Source organism: Sesamum indicum, linkage group LG8 (genome assembly GCF_000512975.1).
Source record: "Sesamum indicum cultivar Zhongzhi No. 13 linkage group LG8, S_indicum_v1.0, whole genome shotgun sequence".
NCBI classification, from domain to species: Eukaryota; Viridiplantae; Streptophyta; class Magnoliopsida; order Lamiales; family Pedaliaceae; genus Sesamum; species Sesamum indicum.
Window position 1 is genome coordinate 3,990,820 of NC_026152.1, and position 13,564 is coordinate 4,004,383.

The 13,564-nt window shown below is 35.0% G+C and overlaps 1 protein-coding gene across 2 annotated transcripts; it reads left to right on the forward strand.

Moving 5' to 3' along the window:
• LOC105167716 lies at positions 382–8,669 on the forward strand. Of its 2 annotated transcripts, none has more exons than XM_011087536.2 (13): positions 382–750; positions 875–929; positions 1,608–1,668; positions 1,946–1,984; positions 2,092–2,263; positions 2,761–2,794; positions 3,970–4,613; positions 4,709–4,757; positions 4,827–4,952; positions 6,422–6,526; positions 6,663–6,754; positions 6,851–7,004; positions 8,060–8,669. In XM_011087536.2, exons 1-13 carry the CDS (start codon positions 584–586, stop codon positions 8,324–8,326), a joined length of 1,965 nt encoding a protein of 654 aa, XP_011085838.1. In that variant the 5' UTR covers positions 382–583; the 3' UTR covers positions 8,327–8,669. The 2 variants fall into 2 exon arrangements, with proteins under 2 accessions (XP_011085838.1, XP_011085839.1); XM_011087537.2 differs by having other exon boundaries at positions 1,617–1,668.

Genomic DNA, 13,564 nt, shown 5'->3' on the forward strand with positions numbered 1-13,564 from the left:
TATTATTTACATTATGATGTAAAAATTATTTTATTGGGAATGTTGGGTTGAGACCTCACAAGTTATGATTTTGACTCTTCTAAATTTATGTGTACCTCTACTTTTATAATAGTTTATTTTTTATTTTTTTTAATTTTAATTATTGATGTATTTCAATCAATATTTGATATTTAATAAATCGCATAATATATGAAAATTCTTAATTGAATTTATCACTTACTAGAATTAATTATTAAATTGAATGGCCAAATTGGGATTTAAACATTGGGCTTAACCACTTAACTTGGGCTTTCTTTAAGCCCATTAAAGCCCATCAGAAGGCCCAATTTTAAGCCCAATTGTTATATCTAACGATGCAGTGAACCAATCTTCTCCCGGAACACATCAAAACTGGAAGGAAAATCACTTCGGAATCTCTCTGCACTCACTCTCTCTCTGAGCGCAAGGTGCTCTCCGTGTCAGGAAAAAAGAACCCCTAGTTTTCATTTTCCTGACGTAAATTCTACAACCCATTGCAATGGCTCCACAGAGAAGATTGTAGCAGCATTGCCCTTTGGCAAAATAGCTTCAATTATTCACAAGGATGGCTCAATCGGAAATCAATCTCGAAAATGGTGCTGAGAAAACGGTGTGGTCGGAAGAGTACGAGCGGGTGCCTCTGAAACAAAGGCTGAAGTTGCTACTGGCGAGTCATCGTGTATCCGTTGATTCGGAGTTGAAATCGGAGCGTCAAATCCCGGTTTTACCACCGTAGGTTTTAGTGATTGTGCTGCGTTCTTTTTCTTTTTAGCCTTTATCTTTTTATTTTTTGTGAGGGATTGGTGTTTTTCGTTTCAAGTGGTATGCTCTTGAAAGCTGGTCTGACTGTTTGCAGAAATGTGGGTGTTGCCGCGGCAGAGAAAAGGGAGAATGGTCACTGTGACATACAGGTAAGTGGAATTGAGTTATGATATATGCCCCTTTTGTATTTGATTCAATGCTACCTTTCACTCTATCCCATCTGAGAATTGTGTTGGCGGTAAGAATAAATGTTGTGCATATGATTTTTGGTTTAAAACCCATTTTATGTTGGGCTGAGCAACTAGAAATGTTCCATGGCGACTCAATTCTGGTTGACTAATATTATTTGGATATTGCGTTAGGTTCATACTGGTGAAGTTTATTTCTGTCCATGACTAGAGTCGTCCTTAAGAGTGCAAAAAATCAGAAGCAAGCATTCACTATATATACATATATATATATATTCGATTTGGGTTTCAGGGAACATTTATGTTTTCCGCAAGTTGCTATAATTTGTCATACATATTTGCAGTTGAACCTCTTTTCATACGTTAGTTCTATGTGAAATATTATCAGATGTGGGTTCCTTGTAGGTCTATGACTAGGCTACCAATCCTCTACTTCGCCCCAAACATGGGGAGTGTCTTTGTTTTATGAATTCATTTGCACTTCTTCCCTGTCAGCATCTTTCTTCCATCTTGGTATCAGCAACTTTTACTTTGTACCACCTGCTATTCTGTTTTATATTCGGTATCTGAAAGTTAACAGCTCTTCCATCTGTTACCGTAAGCTTATTTCATTTCGTTTTCTTTTTCTCTAATTTGAAGCATTTACAGTCCGGTTGCTCTGCTGAGGAACAAGTGATTGAGACGGTAGAAAGGCATGCAGGTAAGAGATTTTGTAATGTTTGCCATGTTGGGTTTTGAAAATTGATTATGGAATCTGGAAATAGTCATTCTGATATCCACAATTTCCTTAGAAATGACTATAAATTTGAAATCAACTCCATCAGCCTAGAAGAAGAAAATTAGCAAATAAGGCGAGGCCGGATTCCTTGAGATTGCTAAAGATAGGGTTATCAATTTACTGCCCAGTCATAAAAAAGTTTACTTTAGTCTCCTCAAGTATACTTTATTTTTCAAGTTATTGATCATCGCACGTGCAGGAGAGCTGGGAGATTCTAACCATCATGAAAATTTATCGTGTAAGTGTATGAATTCAAGTCTTACTATCGCTGCTATTGCTACCCCTGAGAAAGTTGTTTCAGTTGATTCGCTCATGAGATGATGTTTTGGGAAAATCCTATCACAGTGAAGGTTGAGTGTGCTGGCAACTGTGTCGAGAGTCCTTCAGCCACCTATCTGAATGGATCCATCCTGGCTGGGAGCCAAACAGTTATATCTGAACATGAGATGGGTGATGAATCTCTTGATGAACTTGATCATGTAGTATTAAAGGAACGGTTGAAGAGACTTCTAACAAGGTTTCTCGTTTGTTTATAATCTTATCATAGCCCAGTTAGGATCAGGTCCTTTCATTTAATTACATGTACTGCATGTTTAGTTAAATGCTCACTTTGATTGAGTCCTTATCTGGTGGTCAAGATATTTATGCTCTGGTTGTATTTAGGATTTAATGGATGAAAGTGAGAAGGTGAAGAAAAATCATTAAAACCGAACTTCGTCATGTTCATATACAGGAAAAGGAAATAACATCAATTAGGGATGTCGTTGAGTGTTGTGAAAGAATTTATATGAACATGTATGAATAAATAAACACCTATGACATTGGCATTGGCATTGCTGCAAGCATTTCCTTCATTTTTTCTCCTTAAAAGCATATGAATGAAAAGGTTTTGGTCGCTACTTTCATCATTAGAATATCTGGTTCCAACATTGTGTTAACTTTATGTTTTCATCCGTCATTTCAACAGTTTGATACTATTATTGAATATTATTTCTTTCTTCTATTCTTTTGCAGTAAATGCTTGGGTTCTGCATCAACTAAGGCGGAGGTAGTCTCCATTATTTGATATATTGAAATGGAAACATTTAATTGTACCAGATGAATATTTCACATGTTCATTAACATTCAGTAGCATGTTAATCATGGTTTTGTGACTCTGATTCAGCCAGCATCCTTTAGATTTAATTCTGGTATAACTTGATATCCTTTAGCTTTGGGTTTTAAGCTGTTGTTACATTATAATATAGAGATTTATCATAATAAAATCAAAATTACACTTTAAAATGAACTCCTAGATTTCTGCCATTTGGAGCTTGCAGGACTTAGAATGGTTTATCTTTATGCAAGCTTTTAGTAATTTATCCACCTTCAGCCTCACAGGCATCTTGTGTTGAAAAAAGTACATGATGGTCAAACTCTTCTTTATTCAACTTAATCTTTACTATCATGAGAACTTATTGAGGCTATAAGTGGTAGCTGAAGTCTACCCTGGGGGATGCCTTCTCACACAAAACAACCCCTACAATACAGAAATTACGTTGTGGACAAAATGAAACAATTGGTGACCAGTACTAATTGGATTATGCTTAGATTTCCAAAAGAAGTAATTCCACAATGATGATATGTAATTAGTTCCTTCCAAGGGCAGGTTCTTCCCCATTACTTACCCGTCCGCCACTGAAACACCACTTCATGTCCGACCTGCATGTGTTAAGCATGCCGCTAGCGTTCACCCTGAGCCAAGATTGAACTCTCCATGAGATTCATAGTTACATTACTTATAACTTCCTTGTTCGTAGACAAAGCAGATTACACTGTTAGAGTAAATCATGCAGGATGCTACTCAAATTTTTCTGATCATAGGTGGCGTCAATGCATACGCAAGATTATTTCAGCTTCCCTTGTTAATCCATCACTTGACTAGTTGTCTCAAATGCAAGAGGTGTTAAATGGTGCACCTTTCTTGTGAGTCTCGAGATATCTGTCATAGCTTGCATTTCCTGTTTGAAAGTTATTCTTTCTGGAAGTTTCACGATTATCTATTGCCAAAAAGCCACCTGATCTTCCTAACCTTTTCAATAACTACCCTATAGTTAACAATAAGTTAGATTCGATCTGGTCTTAGCATAATACGGTTCTTAAGGACTTTATATTGGTTTTTTGTTTGAATGGTCTTGTTTCTGTTCTCCACTATTATGTTTAATAATTGCTTCTTTTTCTCAGGAGAATTCTGCTGCAGTTGTAAAAGGAGAACTGCTATTTGGTGATCAAAGGCATGTGCCTGGGAATCAAATTCATGATATTGATAGGACTTCGATATCTTCTTCAAAAGATACTGTGAATTTGTCCTGTAAACCCAGTGAAGCATTGGGTCAATTCTCTGGAGGAAACAGATCCACTTGTCCAGATTCATTGGGTATTTGGAGAAATGATATGGGGTGTTCTTCTGAAAAGGAATTCTTCAAACATAAATCAGGAGGAAAGACTCTTCTGTCTGGTGCTGTTAGGACTGTGCAAGGTTCAGCCATATCAAACTTAGCAATGATCAAAATTGAACCACCAAATTACGATGAATTCCAGAGCTCCAATGTGACTACACCAGGTCAAATGTCCTTTAGGAACTTGGTTCCTGTGAAAACTGAAGTTCAAGTTGCTGGTAATGCAGATGAAGATGAATTGGATCATATGTTGCTGCGAGAACGGATGAAATTGCTGTCATCAAGTGATGGTCCTAGTTTGGATATTCACCAGGGTTCGGAGTGCTTTAGCAAAATGATTCCTTCTGCCTTGGGCTGTAGACCAGTTGCATCAAAACCTTCTCTGTCACTGAAAGTCAACTGCCCAAGAAAAAGGCGGAAAACTGTGACGTGAGCTCTTTGGTCTTCGCCATCATCGAATATGTACTTCCTAATCCAAAATAGTGCTCAAGACTTGTTTTGTTTCTCTTTGGGTGTTATTGCAGGGATTCAATTGAGACTGCCATGGAGGAAGATGCTCCTGGGCTCTTGCAGGTACTGTAGGTGGCTAGGTCTTGTCTCCTTTAGAGTTGGTTTACATGCTGATATATTTATCTTGAACAGGTCTTGATTGATAAAGGTGTTTCAGTTAATGAGATTAAGCTTTATGGTGAACCAGAAAGCAATGATGCTTTGGATGATTCGTCCACCAATGATAACTTTGCTGAGCTTGAAGTAGTTATTTCGAAGGTTGTGACCCGGATTTATAAAATTTCCTTTCTGTTGATATATTGTTTATTAATGTAGCTGGTCATGCATAACTGCTGAATCTTATGTTCTAATTCTATTTCAGTCTCTTAGTTAAAGAGGGTTTGGTTGGTTGAAGATCCTTTTTGCTACTCTCATGTCTTCAGAATATTTTATCTATTCTGTTTTTGTTGCATGCAGCATTGAGGGTATTTTAGGATCTCGTAGAATATGAGTGGATTTTAAAATGACTTATTGTATGCAGCAATGCTGCCTTGCAACAATGATGAAATTGAGCAGATAAGATTAAACTTTTGATCATGGAATAGTTATTGGTAGAAAAGACGAAACACACTTTTCAGGAAAGGAAATCACATGGATATGGTGTTTTAGTAGCATTGCTGAATCGTGGAGGCTGTACTTGTTAAGCAAAGAAAAGAAATGGGAGTAGCATGGATATAATGATTGATTTGGTAGCTTTACTGAATGGATGGAGGCCATATGATGCTTGTTGGCAACTCTTTTCGCCCTCAAATTATGACTGCTAGACTAGAAGGTTCAGACCTAGATGGTGACAAAATCTGCAGAATACACTAAGATGCCTAATCTACTGGGGCTTAAGAACAAAATAATTCTTTATTTTGCAAAGGGAAGTGGACGGAATGATAGATTTATGTACATATGTAAAACCAGACACCATACCAATTTTCTTCAATTTCGGGCAAGTGCTTGAGTGTTTACCACTGGTTGGTGTTAATTAATGCCACAATAAATTGCATCACATGATTTCTTTATTGTCCCCTTCCAAGAGCTGGAAACCAAGACAACATGATAAACCAAATGAAATATGATTATATGGAAAGGACACATTAAGAGTACAAACTTGGTAACCATCCTTTATGTGCTTGACGCTGTCAGCATTGAGCTATTGGGCTTCTTCATTCTTCCCTGAAGGGCTTCTCACCAAATTTTCAACAACTATGCTTTGTAACTGATCTACCTCTGCTAGGTTATGGAACTAAAACCAAAACATTTAGTAGATATGTTGATTATTTGTAGCCTTCCCTGCCCCTAATTCACTGTTGTTATTCTGGTTTAAGTATATAGATAACAACATCATGTTTGTTGCCTGTATATATTGACTCTGTGGTTGTATGTCCCCGCTTACATTTGTAATGGTACCTTGCTGTCGTAAATGAGACTAAATTTAAGGATTATTAGATTGTGAGCAAACCCAATTATTCACTTTTTATCCTTGTCAAGCCCTGGAATTGTGAAATCCTTTCTGTCATCCTGGTATTGCTGCTACAGTTTTTAATTATTCTTTTGACACTCCAATTGCCATTATTCGCCCATGATTCATGTGTCTGCACATTTTTAGCTGTATATTAATACAATGCCAGTTTTGAATTAATTTTACTGTGTTTTTTTTTATATCTTTTGACAATCTGTCCTTGTTTATGTTGTGACAGCTTTTCTCTCAGCGAGCCTCATTATTAAAGTTCAGTCCACTGCGATGCGCTAGGGGGGAGAAGGCTAGTTACTGTTTGGAATGTCTATTTTCACTTGTGGAGCAGGTATTGACTATCCTTTGAATTTTTCCTATACTCACAATCAACATTAGAGCAGTAACTTACACTTTCATCCTTGTCTGTCCATGAAAAATTGCCTTTTCTGATTTTGATTATTGCTTGTTTCCTAATTTGGTGACAGGCACGATATCTACAATTTCGTAATTGGCCAGTTGAATGGGGATGGTGTCGGGACCTCCAGTCATTTATCTTTGTCTTTGAAAGACATAACAGGTTAAATTGCTAGGATCATTCCAAGATTGCAAGATCCTATAAATTATAATATTTCCGAACAGGATGAAGAAAATATTTATATTTTCGTGTTTGCAGGATAGTGCTTGAACGTCCTGAATATGGCTATGCGACATACTTCTTTGAATTGGCAGATTCCTTGCCCATAGATTGGCAGATCAAACGACTAGTAATTGCCATGAAGCTAACCAGTTGTAGTAGGGTTACCTTAATTGAGAACAAAGCATTGATGGTGATTATTACATTAAAAGTCTTTTTACAAAATTGGAAATGCCTGTGTGCTTTTTTCCCCCTCTCTGTATTGTATTATTCTCTTGCTTCCTGCATTTAGTTTCTGATGTGCAAGAAATAATGCGAATAAATTCATGACTAAGATGCACTTATTGGTGGTCCTATATCTCAAGTTGGAGAAGTTATTGCTTTACTAAACTGCATTTCTCTTTGGACTTTGTTTTTGTCTGATTCATTACTCAGGTGGCTACAGTTTCTGTTCTAGCAGCCACATAAGAGCATTTTAATCTTCTTTAATATCATTGTGTTGATTAACTGGATTTATTTTTCCATCTTGTTTGGTTTAATTTATTGCTTAGGTGGATACAGTCTTGCTTTGTTCTCTGTTTTCCCCTGTTTTACTTTGTTCTTCAATGGATATGAATATACATGGTGGAAATGCTTCTATGTTCACTGGATCTTTTAGTAACATTTACTTTGTTCTCTCTCTCTCTCTCGTTCTCTCTCTTTCTCTCTGGTAACTTAGGTGATCAGGTATTTAGTAAACTAATTAGGTTTGGCATGAGCTCTTTTTAAACTGTATTATCAGCCTCTTGATTGCTGAGTAATTTCTTAATATATCTGACAAGTCACCAAATTAATGCCTATAGTCATAATGGCATGTGTATTATTTATATTTGTTAAAAGTACTTGCTTTGCCATTATTATTAAATGAGCAAACTACTTAAGTCTCTTCCCTTTAGCAGCTGTGATGGCTGTTGATTGAACCTTTATGATTTTGCTTGTTGTTCAGACTGGAACTCCCACAAAAGCCTGGGGTTAACATTTTTCTGAGTTTCCTCTTATTCCTGTGTTATTGCAACCTTTGTTTAGGTTCCCCTTGTTTTGAACTTTTTCCTGTCTCCATGTTTCATGTTTTTGTTAAGAATTGTCTGTCCGGACGATTTTTTGCTGAAAATCTGGCCTGCGCTGTCAGCTAGATGATGTTGCTATTAGTAATTCTATCTATGATGATCTTTAAATTATTTTCTGACTGCCCACTTCCCAAACCTACAGGTTGGTGATGATTTGTCCAATGGAGAAGCACGGGTGTTAATGGAATATGGTTGGGTACCAAACACTGGTCTTGGAACGATGCTCAACTACTATGACCGAGTTGTCCATGACAGGAAGACTGAGAGGAGCTCTGAGTGGAGATCAAAAATTGGGAAGCTGCTTATGGATGGTTATAATGGAGGTACTATAATCTCAGCTGGTATTCCAGGAAAGGTTGCTGAATATAATGTCGCTCAACCCCAGGAGATTAAGCTAGAGCTTAGTTGAGGTTAGTCTAATTCTAAAAAACTTGTAAATTTTTGTCAATAGAAATCAGCGTGTAGCACAGCTTGTATCTTTTCCTGCACTAATCTATACAGATGAATAGTTCAACTAATTTCTGCATTTACACCCTTTCCTTGTTAGAATGTTAGTAGGTACTTATTTCTCCAGGGGCAAATGGATTAAAAACTTAATGGCCGTCGTGCTTTATACATCTAATAGGTCACATTTCCTGTAATTCTTGTAAGTGCATTACACCATCTGTCTTCATTTGGTGGTTCAGCTGACTGAGAGATTGATTCTTACTAGATTCGATGAGATGGAAACAAGTTCACTTTTGTTTCTCTAACTTGCATAACTGGGGTTGTCCGGATGTTCACTTGTGTTCCTTTGGCTCTACAAGCTTTTGTTATTACAATGGGTTATCTGTTTGATACAACCAACCACAGAAATTGCTTTGCATGACAGATAGTCCTGTCCATTTTGGTTTTTCACATTTGATGTGGTCCATCTGATGATAATGATTCTGTTGAGTTGTGAAAACTGAATAATGTCCATCTTTAGTACTCAGTTTAATTTAGGTTTTATTCTGTTCATGCTCAACAAATACCCGTATCCATAGTCTACTATGATATTCCATTCATTTAATTTTATTGGGTTTGAATCAGGGGAGGATTTTCTATTCATTCAATGGGTAGGGTAAAATTCTCACCAGTCACATGCCTGTACTCATCCTTGAAACGTTCTTAGATGCATAAAATCCCTACATAGGTAAAAAGTATGGATTTCAAAAAGTCTTAGTATGGATTTCAAAAAGTCTGTTAAGACCTCATTCTATTTTAAAAATAGGTAAAAATCTATTTTTTGTTTTAAATATAGCTCAATTGTTGATATTCGTTAAATATAAGTAACAGTGATAACTTTTTTATAAATGTTGTTATATCCTTATTTATTATATATTATTTTTTTTAGTAACTGTTGGATCTGTATTGACTATAGGAGACTTGTTAGATTTATTCAATTAATTTTAATTATTGAATTTTTAAATTTTTTAAAAAAATTAAGAATTTAGATTTACCAATTATAAGTATATATTAATAAAAAATAAATTTATTATTTTGAAAAATAAATTAAATAAAATCAAACCCCTCATGCCAACATGGCCCCCATCCCCACTCGGGACCTATTTAGTTGTTGTTCCGAATCTGGGCAACGAGGACTAAGGTGGCGACGTGACCACGTCATACCCCCATTCGACCTCTCGAAAATTTACTGTTTACACTAATTTTTTTTTATTAGAATTTGAACAAAAAATATTGATGTTAGACAAAATTGTACAAATTTCAATTTGATCCCTCAATGTTTTCATATAATAATATTGTAAAATATAAGGACGTTAACCTCATTCTATATATATATATATTATATTTATTTTTTTATAAATATAAAAATATATATGAGAATATTTAATAAGGAACAAAATTAAAATATGTAACTTTTTTGCTTATGCTAGTATTTTTCATCCAAATTGTGACGTACATAGAATTTTATACATAATTGAGAGACTAATTAATAATTATTAAAAATAATTAAATTTAATTATAAATAAATTATAGATCACAATTGAAATATAATAAAATTTGAAATAAATAAATTAGAGCTCATTATAATATTTGAGAATAAATTATATTAATTAGAAAATTAAATAGAATGTAATGATAATTGTTAAAAAAATTAAATAAAAAATAATTAAAAAAAGAGAAGGGCGGCAGCACGTGCTGCCACTCCGCACACAGCGGAAGAAAAACTAAGGTATGAAATTTTCATTTTATTTTATTAATTATATATATAATTTATTTAATTCGTTTATTATATTGCTTATATTAATCGATGTACTGCTTAATCGAAATATTTTACGAATTTGACTATTTAAATTAGTGTAGAATTAAATATCACAATTTATATAAAAAAATGTTATAGTTAGTTAAATTATTAGATTTGTTTGATTTAATCATTATTATAGTAAATTTACACAATTCCATTGGACTTATTAAACAAATATGTAATTCTATGTTTGGTGTTTAATTAAATTATATAGTAAGGAGGAATTGATAGAAAATTCATAGAAATATTTTCAAAAATTATATTCAAGAAGAATTACGTTATTAAAAGAAAAATGAGGGTTTTAATGTTAATTTAATTTAGGGATATTATTAAAAATGATAATTATAAATTTATAAGGGGTTTGATTACATGAATTCTTATGAGTTGGTTGATAAATTGAATATATCATTGAGAAATTTAGAAAGTGTAGTTATTTAAAAGAAAATAGAATAGAGGTTTGAACTTCAATATGAACAAAATGTTAAAAGATTGGTGGAAAACATACAAATATTATATAGTGTTTTATTTAGAGTTTATGGTATTCTAAATATATTGATTATGCGTATAATACTTTATTATAGAACATGACTACAAAATAGAGGATTGAGCAATTCCTTGTGTTAATTGAAGCATTTTAAGATTTGAGGTAAGTATAACTAATTGATTTATATATATTTATACGTGTAGTATTATATTTTTAAGTTGTTTATAAATTTGACCGTAAACTTGGATTTATATCTATACATGTGGATATAGTATATCGATTGTTTATATATATGATCGTGGACTAACTTTGAGTTATCTTAATATCGATGAAATTGTTATTACATGTTATATATGGTTGTATTGTACGGACGTGAGATAAATGGTTATATAATCATATAATTGATTATTGAATGCAATCGAATGAAAAAGTTATTAATGAGAAAATAATTATTATAGAAAATTGAATGACAAAATTAGTGATATTGTTGTTATGAATTGAAATAAAAGATTATCTAGTTACGAACATAGTCAATGGTTTACGAAAATGTGATTGATGGTGAAGTGATCGATGAGGTATATGAAAAAAAACTGAGTTAAGCTAACTGTTATGACGCGTAGGGTACTGGGGGATTCCGGTAGCGGAGAATATTCTATGCTGTTAGCTACACAATGTGATGGTGTGGGGATGCTATATTTATTGTGATGTCCTCTGTTGATATTGCTACACACTGTGATAGATAGTGTGGGGATATCACATACAACGGGGCATCCTATGTTATATAAGATATGACATTGACTGAGATGATGCTGGTCGGCAAAATCATTGACTAAAATACTCCAATTAGAGTAAGTAGGGCCCTTAAAAAATAAACAATAACGTCAAATACTATGTCGCGAACTGATTTACAGTTGTGGTTATATAGTATTCCTTACATCTGTTGTTGCTATATGATGAATATTTGTTAGTTGATGTGATTGGATTGTACGTGACTTGCTGCTTGTGTGTGTGTGTGTATATATATATATAGATTGGTTAGCTATACTTATTGAGTAAGCAACTCATTTCTTGCCACTACTTTTCAAGAGATAGGTCACACTAACTAGCCACATCGAACTTTGAGCCGTGCCATTATTCTGATTAGGTGGGTCAGTGAAGAGAGGATATGAGCCAAGAGAGATAACTTGGGCTGAGTTTCAAAAAGAGTTCGATGATAAATACAGACCCAAGATGTACGAGATAAGAAAAGGATGGAGTTTCTATATTCAGTATAACGAGATGGTCAAATAGTGGCAGAATATGAACTTTGTTTTGCTGCACTAGCCAAGTATGCACCAAAAGCAGTAGTGACACAGGAGGATTGTTGTTAACGTTTTGAGTAGGGGCTATGACCAGAGATTAAAAAATGCATCACAATTAGAACTACGACTTTTAAAACTCCTGTTGAATCAGCGGTCCGAATGGAAGAAGCAGTCATTGAAGATAAGAAGAAGGAGAAAGAGAAGAGAAAATGAACATATACAATAGGGGAATCGAGTAGGTTGACCAAGAGGGAAATCGGTCGTTCAATTTCTGTGGAAAGTAGAAACTTTTCACGTGGTGGTCCTGTTTTTTGAGGAAGTAGTGGGCCGAGGATTGGTAGATCCACGAACTTTAATAGAGGTTCATTCGAACGCAACTCATTTACTATGCCTTCTATTGAATTGGGTAGGGGAGCTGGACAGAGTTATGGTCGGGATCAATTTTCACTCTAGTTATTCTACCTGTGGAAGACAACATCTGGGACCATATTGGAGACGAAATTATATAGCCAGAACCCATTATCATTGTGGAGGTAAGGGACATATAGCCAGGAATTATAGTTAGATTATAGGTGTAGGTGGAAGTGTAACTAGTGGGACTCAAAGCCAAAGCAATGTTGGGAGTAGTGGCAGAAGAGCTGAGAGAGGTAGAGCCAGAGGCAGGAGTAGAGGCACCGATAACAGAGATAGTGACCACCCTATTGGTAGGAGTATGAGGGGTTCAGGAGCACAAGTTACTCAAGGGCAGACTCGAGCAAGAATATATAATATGACTAAAGAGGAAGCTCCAGCATCAAATGATGTGATATCAGGTACAATTTTGTTATTTGACGTTAAGGCTTATGTTTTGATTGATCTTGGTTTCATGTATTCATACATTTCATCAGAACTTGCAACTAAAATGCTTTGTGAGAATAGCCATTTGGGATATAATTTGATAATTTATTTGCTCGTCGGAAGGGGTGTGGTAGTGAATAATGTTAGAAAGGGGAGCCTAGTGAAATCAAAGATATAAATTTACATGTGGATCTTGTAGTGATGGATTTGAAGGAGTTTGATGTGATTTTGGGGATGGATTCACTAGCACAACATAAAGCACTAGTTGACTATTATAAAAAGAAAGTGATGATCGATATTCCGGCGGCTCAAGAGTAGTATTTGTGGGGGATCGTCAGGTAGTGCTAGTTTGTGTAATATCAGCTATAGAGGCAAGACAATTGGTGCTAGAAGGATGTGAGGTGTATCTAGCCCATGTGATAGATACCGAGAGGGTTACTCCCACATTGGAGGAAATTCCGATAGTGAGAGACTTCCCTGAAATATTCCTTAACGACTTACCAAGTTTGTCGCTGCATAAAGAAGTAGATTTTTGCCATAGGAACTCTCCTAAGAGTTGCCCTAATTTTTATTGAGCCATACAAAATGGCTCTAGTGGAATTACAAGAGCTTAAAAAGTAAATAGAAGAATTTTGGGGACAGGGTTTATCAGGTTGAGTACTCTACCTTAGGAAGGATTAGTGCTATTTGTGAAGATAAAAAATAGGAGTATGAGGTTGTGCATCCATTACCGCCAAG

Bases quoted from the DNA above. Each gene is read 5' to 3' on its own strand.
- LOC105167716 (XM_011087536.2), top strand. From the start codon at position 584: ATGGCTCAATCGGAAATCAATCTCGAAAATGGTGCTGAGAAAACGGTG. The intron at 930-1,607 runs GTAAGTGGAATT...TCTAATTTGAAG, and splicing joins ATGGTCACTGTGACATACAG to CATTTACAGTCCGGTTGCTC. The intron at 7,005-8,059 runs GTGATTATTACA...CCAAACCTACAG, and splicing joins TTGAGAACAAAGCATTGATG to GTTGGTGATGATTTGTCCAA.